The following is a 14,876-nucleotide window of genomic DNA, read 5'->3' on the forward strand; positions in this document are numbered from 1 at the left end:
CATCCAATGAAAGGCACACTTGGCCTAAACTATCGTGATCCCACATAATTTATGGAAGCTTGATCTACACTGAGTAGTAGACAGTGAAAATTACCAAGAAAATGAATCCTCAAATTTGAATTCTCTGTGGGGCGTATTGTAACCTTGCAATATGACAGACCATAACTTCACAATAAGATACCTCATGCCAAAAGACAAAAACTTACCTTTGTGAATGATTCGTGCTTAAAAAATAGACATTCTATTTAAAGAAACCTTTTTCTCTTTAATGAGGTGAATCTTATTCTCCAGTTACAATTCTCTAATATATTTATATTTCTATCTCTCTTACTTTACTAATTACGCATTAAAATCCATGCCGTTTCAAATTCATCTTTAATCTTTTCTTTTTTTCATATAATCAGTGCATGCGAATACGCACAATGGGGAAACATAGCATCAAAATTGGTCATTCACATAACTGATTTCCTGTTCTAACAGCGTTTCACAATCACGAAACTGGCAACAGAAGATGTAAAGAAAAGGTAAACAAAAATAATAAAACTACTTATAATCCATGAAACGGGGAGCAGCTACTCTTACACCTACAGGGAAACCAAGAATAACTTGCTTCTCTTTTATATCAACAGTTTTCTTCCCAACTTTGCAGCAAGCAGTTAAGTTAAACTCTCTCTTCCTTTTGCATACTCTCTCATAGCACCTTCCCTCTTGAATGCAGAACTCACGTCGTTGTCCTCAATGCTTATAATCAAGATTCTCCACAGAACCTATATCGTTTTGAGGAAGGACTAGGTCCATCAGATAAAGCATTTTCCTGGTGTAGATATACAGTCCGGAGCTGAGGAACTACCATTCTTTCTCTTGCTCACATGACCTTTAACACACTGGAGCCATCTGTCTACCTATGGATGCTGGCAAAAAAAATTCTCCAAGTCGTCTATAGTCTATAGGTACAATGATGCAGCAAAGACAATATCTCTCTTGATCTTGGTGACAGCTTCCTCGAATTTAACTTCAAGATCTTTCTCACCGATTGATTTTGCAGCTTGTATCAGCTGCTGGAGGAGTTCTTCCAGTCTCCTGATTGCTCGGATCAAGCTGCCCTCAAAAACAGGTGTCATCTCCATAATTTCGTAGAATTTAGATCCTCTAGCCCAAGCATAGACAGCCTCCATGATATCTGGTCTGAAAGAGCTCACGAAATTCTCAATATCTATCTGTACCTGGGGTAAATAGAATTTTGAAATGACACAGGTGGAAATAGTCTTAGTTAACTTTGAACAATGACAGAAACCACCGAAGCTATAAGCAGATAACAAAATATATATGTATGGATGACTCGAAAAAAGGTGTGTATATCAGCATAAAACTGAAATTATGTTTCCACTATTTCACTCAATATTAGAGGCCCTCAAAATGTAAAGCTATTGTTAGAAAAAATTGACCTAGCATCTAGAGATTATGCATACGGAGTTTAACTCCGTGTCACCTACTAAACAGCAATTTTGATAAAGACTACTCCTATCAAAATTCTATTCCTTGTGGACACTGGACATTGTCACAGACTATATTTTTAACATAAATTATAGTCTCCATCCTGTTTAAGAACAACTATAAGCAAGCAACGAAAGAAAGATTGACATTAAAAGCATCCAGAGAGACCAATATTTGAATCAATCACGAGGAGCACTAAGAATAAGGTGAACAGGTACCTTGCACTCAAGCTGAACCTTAGCCACCTTACGTGCTGTTTCCTGTAGTTGTGTAAAAAGCAACTCAAGCTCATCACGAGGCTTTTGGGCTTCCTGTAGTTTTTCTTGCCAAACAAAACATGACAGAAGAGATATCATCTCCTCCACTCTTATATCCTTTAGAACCCCATTAAACATGAGTTCTGTCAATGTCAACTCTTCTGCACTGCTGATTTCACAAGCAACTTTTCCCTTCAGCTCAACAACATCATCACTTGTAATATATCTGTATATTTTAAAGATGTTTAGAATTAACACTGATAATAATTATACACAGCAATACTGGTAGATGAAGAAATGATCACTAAGAAAGAATCAAGAGTAGCCATGGCATATAAAAATTCTTCAACAAAGGAATTGGCAATGGATCTTAGCTCCACCCGGTTAGTGAAATTCAAACCCGCCCACATAAATAAGTCGGAAATAGTTCAAATGAGAGTGGTTGATTTTCAATCCTAAACAAACTTTACATTCAAATGCAACCTTATAGAATTCAGATTATGCACAAGGAGCGTAAAAAGAAGTGCAACATGTGGCTCCAACTTTTTCCCCATAAAATGACATTGAACAGTATAGAGAAAAGCAATGTGCAATAGGCATATTAATGAAACTATTTCACGGTAAAACAACTGTATCTTAGTGAAATTCTCTTGAAGATCAAATGTATTGTCCTTCCATCATTATTATGGTTATCTAATACAAACTCTCAAGCTGTCGTGTTCTCAAATGGATACAATGATTAGACAAATAAATTTTGAAGCCAGTTTCCAGAGAAACAATTTAACAGAGGTAGATAGAGAGGAATGACAATATTTCTAGGAAATGCTCATGAAGACATTCTATATTGAAAAATAAGTATTTTAGCCAGCACGGCAATATAATAGTCTATAAGAATAATAAATATCTTGCTGAAAACAACAAATGATATATTCTTGCTTAGGCTGACCTTCAATGAAGGTGAAAATAGCAGGGTTTTAGGGTTTACTCATATTTGACCAGAAAAAAGTCTTACCCCAGTCTCCTAAGAGTCCTTTTCCTTGCTTTTAATTCATCTTTGAATGCCAACACTGATGAAGACTTCATTGCTTTCTTAAGAGATCTAATTTTTGCAGTAAGTTCCTTCTTCGTGTGCAGGACTTTGAGCTTCTGTTCAATCAGAGGAGACCTTGCAACTTTGTGCTTCTCAAAAAGATTCTCAAGTGCTTCTATCCGCCTTGTCGCCTTCCTGTAAGAGCTGCTTTGAACCTGGAGTTTTAGACCGTTATTCAACCAGGTTAATATAAATTAAAAACCTATAAAATACTTGAGTATCATGACCACAATGGAAAACTGAATTCTAACTTGCCTTCATGTCATCTTCAGGGTCTAGAATAGGTACACCTTCTTTTGCAAATCTTACCAAAACTTCAGACACTTTCTTCAAAGTATTTTCTCGAGCTTCTAATGGGAGAAGATCCTTTGGTATTATTAGCCGGACACTACTTAAGCTATCAATCTGCTCAAAATGACATCACAAGGAATGTCATCACAAGGATAAGAGCAAATTACATGAAAAAAACAACAGCAATTATAACAACTAGAAGAAAACTAAAAAAATATTGTACTCGATCTTTAACAGCATAAGCTACGAATGCTCAAAGTCAAGCTGCACATTGGAGTGCCATGGAATATGCAGATTATTTCATAGCCAGGACACAACAAGTTAACTGATCTAATTCCACTGTAGCACCACCCTTTGTTTAAGTTCAGCAGCATCAGGAAGAACGTAAATGCCAAAATAAAGCACATCACATAATGTCGAAACAAATCCCACCACAAGTTATCATGGAAAAGATTTTACCTGTGAAATAGGGATTGAAATGACAGCAGGCTCTCCAGGCTCTTTTAAGGGAACAATTCTAATTGTTTTTTTAGCAATTTCATCCTTATGCACTCTGCACCTCGTGAGAATATCCACTGTATAGCTTGCCTCTTCAGGCTTCTTGTTTGCATCATCTGAGTCAAAAGATTAAGGCTAGTGAATAAATACACATAGAAAGTTCACAAATGACTTAAAACCCATCTCACCTTCAGAGGCAACTTTAACCCTCTCAAAATTTATTATGACTCCCCATGTGACCTCATCCTGCATAGAGAATGATGGTGAATCCTCATCACTCTTTGTGCATTGTATAGAAACAAGTCTTCCGGGCTGTAGAAAAGGCAAACAATTTTTTGGAGAAAAAACTGTATCACGGATTTCCTTTTTCAGAGTTTTGTATTGTTTTATAAGGGAGTAATAATTTTCCACGCTATCTTCTTCCTCTATTATAATAGAATCCCTCTCTGCTTCAAGGATCTTTGCTTGTTTCTGCAAAGTTCAAATTATATGCTTATAGTTAATCTCATATATGAGACTCATTTCAAAAGAGCATATATACCAACTGACCTCAAGATCAGGAATGGCACGATCTGCCTGAAACTGATAGAAAGAATTTCGAAGCAAATTCTCAGGGTCTGCATCTGCAGCTCGTATTTGATTTAAAAGCATATTGTAGCTCAAGTGAAACGCACTGGATATTAAGATAAGCAAGCCATCATATATATGCAATCAGATCTATAAGTCTTTCTCCATAACAATTATTTGCAGTGATGAATATTGAAGCAACTAATTAGTATCCAGATGTAGTGGATACGAGTCTATACTTCCATCTTTTTCACACGCTGTAAAAACATTCTAAATTCCAAATCAATCTGAATTTGGCGAAACAATAACTAAACTGTATCCATCTATACAAAAGAACAAATTTGTCTTAAGCCATTAATTTACAGCCCTGTCTAAATCCACATTTATAACATGGATCCATACTTATTAAACTGTGGTTAAGCACCCTAAAGATGCAGCTAATATGTTCAGACTGGGCAGGACTGCAGGAGAATAACTCAGTATGGGTGATCGGTGTACATCGATGTTTTTAATTTATAAACATAAGCATGAATTATCCCTAACTACAAGAATTCATAGACAATTAGCATGCCTGGGAGAACTTGAGACAGGTAAATTTTAACAGTTTCTCGAAAGAGATTTATGCTAATATGCGACAAAGAACCTTAAGAAGCTGGTTGAAAATGAAGCTTTTTCGAGCAATACTACAACTATGCGGTCTTGCTTTTTACTATGACACTGGATAACAATTCTGCCAAATCACCTGTTCAAAGAATCTGCACTTCCTTTCAACATAAATTTCACTGTTGAAGGCTCTAGTTTCTCATCAACCATAAGGATACAAATCCCCCGATCATCAATTCCTCGGCGACCAGCTCGGCCACTCATTTGTATGTACTCCCCACTGGATATCCATCTGAACTTATCTCCGTCAAATTTTCGAACATTAGTAAAGACGACAGTTTTAGCGGGCATGTTTAGCCCTATGCTAAAGGTCTCTGTGGCAAACAAGCACTAGACAAAATGTAGAAAAGCCTTATCAGAGAAATGCATGAGATGATGACAGAAAAAGAACATACAGCTCCAGTTCAAATTATTGTCGCAATACACACAATAAGAGGAAGAGAAATGACATGGTAAAAGGGCAGGGTGCAGCCGTGCAGGTGCCTTCACCATTAGATGACACAAAAGTCCAAAGTGATCTAAGGTTATCAACACCTCCTAGCCATAACTAGAATAGTGCACCTTTATAACATACATATGACTCCGTATAGATATTATAGCACCAAACCAGTGGAAACTATATAGGTAACAGGAAGTATGCAATATATAGAAGGTAGGTCACTATACCACAATAAAATTCTGCATTAAATAACTTATTGAGCTAAGAATTCCTTTTCACTTCCAAACCCAATAAAATACAAACTTGAGCGAATATTAGGGCAGGCTTAAGCGTGACAGAGCAGTGAAGCAAGACAAATGAGTAATATGAGGTTTCATCAACTCCTCGTGCACACTGACCTTGATAAATCCTTCCTGGAACAATATTTCAATGACTTCCTTCAGTATGGGAAGCAAACCAGAGTGATGTACACCTATGCCTCGTTTCAACAGGGGCAGCATATTTGAAACCTAGGGTTGGTTGACATACATAGACATGGATAAGAACATGGTAAGAAGTATGTTCATGATAATAGCTACTACATGATATATTGGATGTGATATGAAATACTCTAACCTGTGGAAGCTTCGTATCATCATCAGACAGCATATCCATAGCACTCCAGAAGATAGTTTCAATGTTTACTTTCTCATTGTCGTCACTTAGATCCATTTTCGCCATCTGTTCGGAAAAGAATATGTTATCTACTAAGTAGAAAAACCCAAATAATAACTATGAGTATCTTTACAGCACTTGTCTACAGGCTAGACACAATCACAAAAAAATGGTGCTTTAGCATGATACTTCTAAATGCTGAGATAAAAGAGTTGGCAGTCTTACAAGAAACATAGCACTCTAAACAGTAAGGACTCCAAATTCCAGGCTTAATCTAAGTCGGGATTTGCTAGGTTTCAGCTATTTATAATAAAATGACCAGAATTTACAATCGCACATTTAAGAGAAATATGCAATTCATGAAATTATAAAGGATAACAGTCGCTCTTAAAAGGTGTAAAGAACGAATGGTACCTGCATAGCAAGAAATTCACATTCTCTTTTGCTAAAACTGAAACATATGACAGGATCATACTGTCGCAAAATGATCATTTTCACCATCTTAAATATATCACTATCTTCACCAGATTTACCAACAAGTACACCTTTCGGAACTTTTCCATTTTCTTTCTTTCTGTCTTCACTGGTCGGAATCAGAGCATTTAGAGCTTTCTGAAAGCTATCCTCACGAAACTTACCCTTTTCATCAACCACTAAGTAAAGGCCATCACCTCCACAAGGGAAGATGTAATGCTGAAGGGGTGTTGGTCGATAATCGGTGTAAACAATATGACATGGTTGCTGATGCACCTGCATTACAAAGATGATATTAGCACACCAGTGCAAGAGAGAAAAACTTGAAACAAAGAGTTGAAAAAGGTCTTTTGCTATCTCTATCATATGCATAAGTTCTCAAAGGATTCCCAAAGTAAGAACCTTTCATCATCAAGCAAATATAACTGGAAAGCATTAAATTCACTCATAACTTTCTTACAGTTTTGAGGAATTTGTGCAATCATGTCACGTGTCATGTTGACACGAGCACACATATTGCACAAACAAAACACATTCAGGAATAAATGAATGACTATTGTCTGCCCACAGTTACTTGCTGGTAACTCATTATGAGAATATACCTAGACCTACCCAACTCCTTCAATAACATATTGATATCCTAACAGTATGGTCTAGGCCCGTGCAAGGGTTCAATCAGAGCCCAAAACAAATTACAATAGAAACATCAATACAGAAAATAATAAAAGGAATAAGACATTTAAATAACCCAGCTACCCCAGCCATCTCTCACTTCCTGCTATGCTGGTGCAGCTTTAACACAATAAGCCCCGAATCGCGACACAAACACAACAAGGCATACATCTTCCCTCACATAAATACAGAATTTCGTACTAACACAATACGCATAATAGCAACTACAAGCAGTTTTTTTTGCACCGACACAACACAACATTAACAAAAAATAGTTAAAGTCAAAGTTTTCTAATGATATACTCCCTCCGTCCCAACAACCCACATATTATCGCCTCACTGACTCACTAACAAGTCGTTATCAAAATTATAGGATTGTTAGCTGGTTATCACACAGTACTAAGCATTAAGTTGTTAGCATGTTATTGTTTTATTATTTTCAACAGGTTGACACAAAACACAACATGACATGATAAGCCTAAACATTAACCTGATAATGATCATATACTATATTGCAAAGCATAAGGATGTATAACCATTTTAAACAGCATTGATTAAATATCAAGCGAAATGGGGAATCAAGTCAAGTACCTTTGCAACCCAATCAGCAAACTCCTTTGCGTTAGGTACTGTAGCAGAGAGAAACACAAATCGGGAGTTCCTCGGGGCCATAACAATGCTCTCTTCCCACACGACCCCTCTCTCTCTGTCTCTCATGTAATGCACTTCATCAAAAATAATCCAGGCCACCTCCCTAGTAATTTCTGATCCTTTGTATTGCATGCTTCGCCAAATCTCAGTGGTCATAACCTGAAACGACATTCCAAAATAAACTAAAAGAAAGAACATATCGAAAATTGAGCATATCGGCACATGTAATTATCAGCAAACTTACCAAGCAAGACGCATTGGGATCAATAGTTACATCACCTGTCATCAACCCAACATCCGAAAATTCTTCTTTGAACTCTCTATATTTCTGGTTGCTAAGAGCTTTAATTGGAGATGTATATATCACACGTTGCTTGTTGCGCAGCGACATCGCAATGGCATACAAGCCCACAACTGTCTTTCCTGCAGATGTATGCGCAGAGACCTACAAACATGTCACAACCAAATTCTGTGCCCATCAAAAACTCACCTCTCAGACAATTACAAACATGCTGTCTCTACAATAGATATGAGGGGGCATTTGGCTAAGCTTATAAATTATTGATAAGTGTTATGCAAAATAAGCTCCAACTACTTAAAGCTCTTCAATTAAACTAAAACAACCAATCATAAAGTGAAGTACCAACACAAACATACCATGACGGATTCGCCAGTTTCGAGACACTTAATAGCTTCCTGCTGAAAAGGATCAAGAGAAAAGGGGAATTCCTTGGCAGGCTTTGCCTCACGTTGCTGATTACTCGAAGCGGACGGCTGGTAGCCCTCTGGATACGATACTTGGTGAAGGCAAGTTACGGCTTCATCTATCAAACCATTCCCGTGCTCTCTCCGCTGCTTCATCGGCGGAGTCTCGCAGCCCTCCGTCGCTTCTCCCAACGGCTTTCTCTTGACTGAAACCATGACTAAACGACAAAAAAAGCCTCCACCAAGCCGCCGACGACGGAAAAAGCCAATAGGTTTGAACGAGAGAAATTCTCAGCGACGGGCGGCGATCGTTTAATTGGTTGGTTTTGCCCTCCGCTGTTGGAGAAGGAAACGAGGTTACGACGACGTATTGGTGGTGCCTATTTTTTAAGTTATGACGCAGCCCGCTTAAATTCGATTTACCAGTTTTTTATTTAAATTTTTACAATCCCTTTATATATAAATAAAATACAGTATACTCTATATTACACATTTATCAATTACATTAGTATAATTTTATTTCATAGAAATAATAATTACTGTACTACATAAGGAGTATTAGAATTGGAATTTTTTTTTGGTTTTTTTTATTCAAAAGAATTGGAATTTGGGTGTGCTTACATCTAGAACTAATATAGTAGTAATAGAATTTCAAAAGAAATATGATTGAGTTTGTTGGTGGATTTGACTACGAATCTATGATCTTTACTTTGAATTTAAAGATCGTGTATGTTGATTATATTCTCATTATTGTCCAATCTAGTCCTTCGACGCATCATTTGCGAAAATTAAAATATTTTATATTTATTTACAAATATTTAATAAATAGTTTATTATAGGATTGCCCCTATAAAATTAAATAATCTTAAATACTTAAATCTGAAGGTGTAAACTAAAAAGTAAAACCACCGTTTCCCCGAACTTTATAATTGCCGCCTTCAAAATCTGATCAATCCCCCTCAGTGATCGCCGAAATACAGGCAAAAAAAAGAGAAACAAAATCTAATCATCGAAATTCTCGTTGCTGCTGCTGGATGATCCCTAACCGAAACGCAATTCTGGTTATTGCTGTTTTGCCCTATTGTTCTTTCTGCTTTCTGTCGCACAATTTTTTTTATTTTTTTTATTTTATTCCTTAGTTATTTCGTCGACTCCTCTTTTTTGGCGTTTTTCCGATTTACCTTTTTAGATAGTTGCTGTAGATTGACTAAGATCCGGTTTCGATTTCCCGAATGGGCGAGGTTGATATTCAGCATTTCAAAAAAAAGTTTAAAGTTATATTTGAGGGGTATTGCTTTTCTGCTCATGGGGTTTTCTAATTTTTTTTAGGCTGATTAACGCTTCTTGAAAATATCCCAGCAAATCAGAATATAAAGATTCAGTCTTGGTTTCTCAAGTGGTAGGTTGATTTTTCACATTTTGGAGGACCTTCTATATGCTGTAGTGGTGTAGGGGAAAGGCAGAGGGATAGAGAGATGGTGCGGAATAGGGAGAAAGAAGAATCAGAGTCTCGACTGATTCCTCCTGTATCGATATCAGTTGCGGATTCAACATCAATTAGCCTTATAAAAGTTATCTCTACTTTGATTATTTTTGTTTTGGGTATAGTTATAGGACTAGTTTCTAGCTTTCATCTCCGTAAGTACTTCACTTTTGAGGGTGATCAGTTTAGTTTCAAAAGTATTTACTTTGAAACTGAGCAATTTAGCAGCCATGATAATGAGATGATGTTGGTAAATGGCGAAAGAGATGATTGCCTGAGCATGGACAGATTCCTCAGGCAGGGGAATTTGATCCATCAGATGACAGATAAGGAGTTGTTTTGGAGGGCCTCACTAGTGCCCCAAAAGGAAGAGTTTCCATTCAGGAGAGTGCCGAAGGTGGCGTTCATGTTCTTGACCCGTGGGCCGTTGCCCATGTTGCCATTGTGGGAGAGGTTCTTTAGTGGCCAGGATGTGGAAAAATACTCTATATATGTGCATGCTCTTCCTGGATTTGAGCTACAAGTGTCCAACTCATCTGTCTTTTACAGGCGCCAGATCCCTAGTCAGGTATAAATTCTGAGATGATGCCTCTCTGTGTTGATTTTTTGGTTTTTGGTAGTAATAATTTCTTGGTGGTACTTAGGGAAGAAATTCTGTTTTCACTGATGTTTCTTTTCATGTTAATTTCATTTGGATAATTAGGAGTTGTTTCGTAGTTCATAGCTGTTTTTCACCAGACATATTGCATGATGGCTTTAATCTACAAGGATAGCCTATGACTTTTTGCTTCAAAGGGCATACAAAATTATTGACTATCAAGTGTTGAAGGTCGAATTATAATGACAGATAGATGAGAATAGAAGTTCTTATGTTGATATGAACCTCTCCCTTGTTCTCTCATTTAAGACCGTGATTTATTAGATGGCCTAAAAATCAAATCCACTAGCTTTCAAAATGACTAATGTCAATTATAAAAAATAAGGATCCATGGAATTACTATAAAAGGTAATCTCCAGGAATAATATTTTTCAACCCTTGAAATGTTAAAACTTATGGTGTTCTTTATGGAATTGTCTTCAGGCTGAAAATATTTCATTATATTTGTGATCTTTATGCTAGGCCCTAGATTGTTTTTAATGAACATCTGGATTTGCACTGCTCTTGAGGGTAAGGCACTGTTATTCCACTTCTTCAGAACCACATCGTTGATTTGCTCTCTCAAAACTAATTGAGGGGGGTTGGGGTGTTGTGCAGTGATTTAGTAGACGGCATTTGTCTTCGTATTTATCCTTGTAGATAGATGATATATGTTTCCCTAATATATTGCAGCATGTTCAATGGGGATCAGTGTCGCTGGTTGATGCAGAGAAACGGCTCTTAGCCAATGCCCTTCTCGACTTCTCAAATGAGCGGTTTGTGCTTATATCTGAGAGTTGTATCCCCATTTACAACTTCTCCACAATCTACTCATATCTCATGGGATCTGAACATAGTTTTGTGGAGTCATACGATGACCCTTCTCGATATGGACGTGGCCGCTACAGCCGTTGGATGAAACCAGATATTAGACTTGCTGAATGGAGGAAAGGGTCTCAATGGTTTGAGATTCGTCGTAATTTGGCAGTGAGAGTAGTCGCAGACAGCAAGTATTACTTGCTCTTCAAGAAGTACTGCAAACCTTCTTGCTACCCAGATGAGCATTATATTCCAACCTATTTACGCAAGTTTTATGGCGCTCTCAATGCAAACCGAACAATAACATATGTGGACTGGTCACAAATGGGCCCGCATCCGGCAACCTTCGTGGCTGCTAACATAACTGTAGGATTCATACACTCACTTAGAAACAACGTTACACAGTGTTCCTACAACTCAAGAAATACGTCACTCTGCCATCTCTTTGCTAGGAAGTTTGATCCCAGCTCTTTAGAGCCTTTGCTGAATCTGACCTCCCAAGTATTGGGATTTTGAAGTCAGATTATACTTGTTACGATTTTGTTACATTCTAGTACAATTTTGTATAACTGCATAGTTTTTGTAGCCATTTGTAAAATACATGAAGAGGAGGACCCTTGGCTGGTAAATTTGTTAGCTAAAACAGTCATCTATCTATCTAAAAAAAAATTCAAACCTCACCACATATTCTTCAATTTAAATTTTATCCACTACAATGGTTCCCTTGTAAGGTACTATTCGAATTTCTTTTACATTTCATTTGTAAGTTTCTATAAAGTTTGAAAGTAGTCAAATTCTTTTAGGTGGGTCAACCCAAAAGAAAAACGATTTTAGTGTTACTACATAAATTTGAGCAAATGAAAAGTTTTACAGGGTTGTTAGAGACTGTAAAATCACTTTCGAAATGAGACTATAAATGCCACCGGAATGAGTATATTTTCATTTTTGTTGTGTGTAGTATAAATAGTACTAATATGAAATAAGTGAAAGATACGTGCATGTGTTAAAGTCCAATGAAGTCCATCCATTTGAAAGTGCATAATCTAAGGGAAAGAGTGATTGAATATGAAGAATGATCAACCAATTCGGGTCATTGAAGAAGCATTTGAAAACTCATCATGAGGAAAGGGGCCCTCTGGAAGAACGTGCCAAGATTGGACCCTTTTGAAGGCGTGGTGGCATAATAGTTGAGCTGATGTGGGCCTTTTTTCCGGTCGGAAATCCAGACAAGCCACCACCAAATCCAGAAAGCCCTTAGAAAACACCCTTTTTTGGGCGGAAACATGCTCCGGGAACACGCGGCCTCGGGTGAGGCAGCACAAAGGAAAATGTCGCGTTCCACTAGTCGTGTCGGTTTCATTAATCTTCTTGGGGAGCCTCCTCTCCACATTTATCTTTGTCACAATAGATTCTAGCTCTCTCCTGCTGGTAATCCTGAGGCCACCATAGGCCAATTCCAAGGCAGTAATTCCTAGCAGCCACATATCGCCTTCCACGGTGGGTGCATGTGCATCGTACGCCTCCGGTGCGGCCGCCCACCTGCAGACTGAGGTCGAGGGCATGTAGGGCGACACGGAGTCGCTCTCTGTGTCGGTGGCCAGATCGACGACGGAGGCGGCGAAGCCCAGTTTGACCCGACGCGTGATCCCTCGAGTGATGTAGATATGGGCCGCGCAGATGCTGCCGTGGGCCTGGCCCAGCCGGTGGAGCGCGTCAAGGGCTTGCACAGCCTTGTAGAGGATGAAGAGTATGTGGTCCGGTTTGGGGAAGCCGTGGGGCCCGGGCCCGGGCCCCCGCATTATGCTGCTCAAGGAGGCACCGTACGGGTAGTAGAGTAAGACGCAGCAGTAGTAGGTTTCGTCGTGGTAGAAGTGTTGCTCGCACTCGATCAGGCTGCATGTTGGCCCAAAGTAACGATCGCGCCGACTCAGCATGCGAGATCTCGCCACATCCGCCTTCAGTCGTCGCTCGCCCTCAGGGTCTTTTTCCCTGTTCACACACTTAATCACGAACTCCACCTGCCGCGACTCCCTAATTATTGGAATTATTAACTTCTGAATTTCATCTCACCAAGGAAACATATTTAATCATGTGATTTAATCTTATTAACCCACAGCCCTTTATAAAAAGAATAAAAATAGATTAAATAAGTAATAGTAGTACCAGATTGAGGAGCTGAGCCTGAGCCATGCGACGTAGGCAGGGATGGAGGCGTAGGCGGAGGTGATTGGTTTGGAACGGATCAGCCGGAAGGCGTCCACTCCTTGGTGAATAAGGAGACCGGGTATGGAGTTATTATTTTCTTTCCTCGGAGGGTATCGGTTTTGGTAGTATTTGCACCAGTAGACTTCGAGAGTAATCCAATCAAAGAAATAACATTTCAGGGATGAACGTGTGTACTGAACTCGTTTAAGGATGTTGGGATCTAATGTGATCTTATCATCCTCATCCATCTTAATTAATTTTAGATTCACTGCATTGTTTATAACTTTTAAATTTATACTCCAGGTGGCATACATATATGTGGTGATCCTTGTTATTCTCAACCTACCTACCTAGTCTTCAGCCAACCTTATATATGTGTAGTGTGGTATATACATTTTTGTAGTTGTAGGAAGATGATTGTATTAAAGCAAGCAGTGGGGTGTAGCCTGGACGGCAGTGCAACGGTGAGCAGAGCGGAGAGGATGGTGGGATGTGAACGTTTCCTGGTTAAACGGCTTCACCGGAACCTGGATCCCGACGATACCGCCACACTGGAGCAGGAAATAACTATGAGCATCCAACTCAATGAACAACCACATATACTGCCGTGCGAGCACCATTTCGTGGAAGGGCCATATCTCTACGCCATAATGCCGGAGGTGGAGAACTCACTTTACGAGCTCATGGCCAAGTACTACGTCGATATGATGCCGGAGGGACTAATGCTCGCTATCCTACAGCGCCTGATCAGCGTGTTGGCCTCTATTCACGAGCTAGGCCACACCCACGGGAGGGTATGCGCCGCCCACATCTACTATGACGCCAATCGAGATGTTAAGGTGGGCTATGCTGCCTCCGTCTTCGACTACTACAACTACCACCTATACCCTCGCAAGAAGCTCAGCCCCATGTGGCCCGAGTCGGCCATATATCATCTAGCTGCTGCACCCGAGGCTCACAAGAGCTTCGAGTCCGATATTTGGATGGTTGGAGTGGTTGCTTTGGAGCTCATCTATTTTGGTTTGTATGTGAGCAAGAGGGAGGAATTTGATAATTTGGTTGCCACTATCCTAACTCACAGGAAGTTTCCTCTTGGATACTTCGGTGTCAAGGAGAATCTGTCGGCCAGGCAATATAGTGATGGATTTGTCAATCTAGTGACTAGTTGTTTCAATATGGAACCTGCAAATAGGCCTACTGCAAAACAACTTCTAACTTGGGATGTAATTTCCCACCCACTTGCTACTCGAGGCTTTTATATGTAATTTGGATTTTGC

The 14,876-nt window shown here is 39.0% G+C and overlaps 4 protein-coding genes across 4 annotated transcripts; 2 read left to right on the forward strand and 2 right to left on the reverse strand.

Annotated features, from left to right (window-relative positions):
• Nucleotides 1-433: 433 nt before the first annotated feature.
• On the reverse strand, nt 434-8,841 carry LOC125214608 (DExH-box ATP-dependent RNA helicase DExH9-like). Its single transcript, XM_089067995.1, has 14 exons — nt 8,408-8,841; nt 7,995-8,195; nt 7,691-7,909; nt 6,368-6,703; nt 5,915-6,019; nt 5,698-5,808; nt 4,940-5,190; nt 4,180-4,303; nt 3,819-4,101; nt 3,592-3,746; nt 3,097-3,246; nt 2,764-2,996; nt 1,709-1,977; nt 434-1,219 (listed from the first exon to the last, which is right to left on the reverse strand). Exons 1-14 carry the CDS (start codon nt 8,669-8,671, stop codon nt 945-947), a joined length of 2,976 nt encoding a protein of 991 aa, XP_088924121.1. The 5' UTR covers nt 8,672-8,841; the 3' UTR covers nt 434-944.
• A 226-nt stretch (nt 8,842-9,067) lies between these two features.
• On the forward strand, nt 9,068-12,074 carry LOC125210994 (Core-2/I-branching beta-1,6-N-acetylglucosaminyltransferase family protein). Its single transcript, XM_048110662.2, has 3 exons — nt 9,068-9,516; nt 9,785-10,506; nt 11,269-12,074. Exons 2-3 carry the CDS (start codon nt 9,931-9,933, stop codon nt 11,908-11,910), a joined length of 1,218 nt encoding a protein of 405 aa, XP_047966619.1. The 5' UTR covers nt 9,068-9,516; nt 9,785-9,930; the 3' UTR covers nt 11,911-12,074.
• Nucleotides 12,075-12,470: 396 nt separating this feature from the next.
• On the reverse strand, nt 12,471-13,882 carry LOC125209148 (serine/threonine-protein kinase BLUS1-like). The gene is made up of 2 exons (XM_048108756.2): nt 13,558-13,882; nt 12,471-13,425 (listed from the first exon to the last, which is right to left on the reverse strand). Exons 1-2 carry the CDS (start codon nt 13,845-13,847, stop codon nt 12,471-12,473), a joined length of 1,245 nt encoding a protein of 414 aa, XP_047964713.1. The 5' UTR covers nt 13,848-13,882.
• A 130-nt stretch (nt 13,883-14,012) lies between these two features.
• On the forward strand, nt 14,013-14,864 carry LOC125209149 (serine/threonine-protein kinase BLUS1-like). The gene has a single exon (XM_048108757.1). It carries the CDS (start codon nt 14,013-14,015, stop codon nt 14,862-14,864), a length of 852 nt encoding a protein of 283 aa, XP_047964714.1.
• The last annotated feature ends 12 nt before the right edge of the window (nt 14,865-14,876 follow it).

This window comes from Salvia hispanica, chromosome 3, assembly GCF_029641045.1.
Source record: "Salvia hispanica isolate PSC_SH4W2 chromosome 3, Shi_PSC_v1, whole genome shotgun sequence".
Taxonomy (NCBI): Eukaryota; Viridiplantae; Streptophyta; class Magnoliopsida; order Lamiales; family Lamiaceae; genus Salvia; species Salvia hispanica.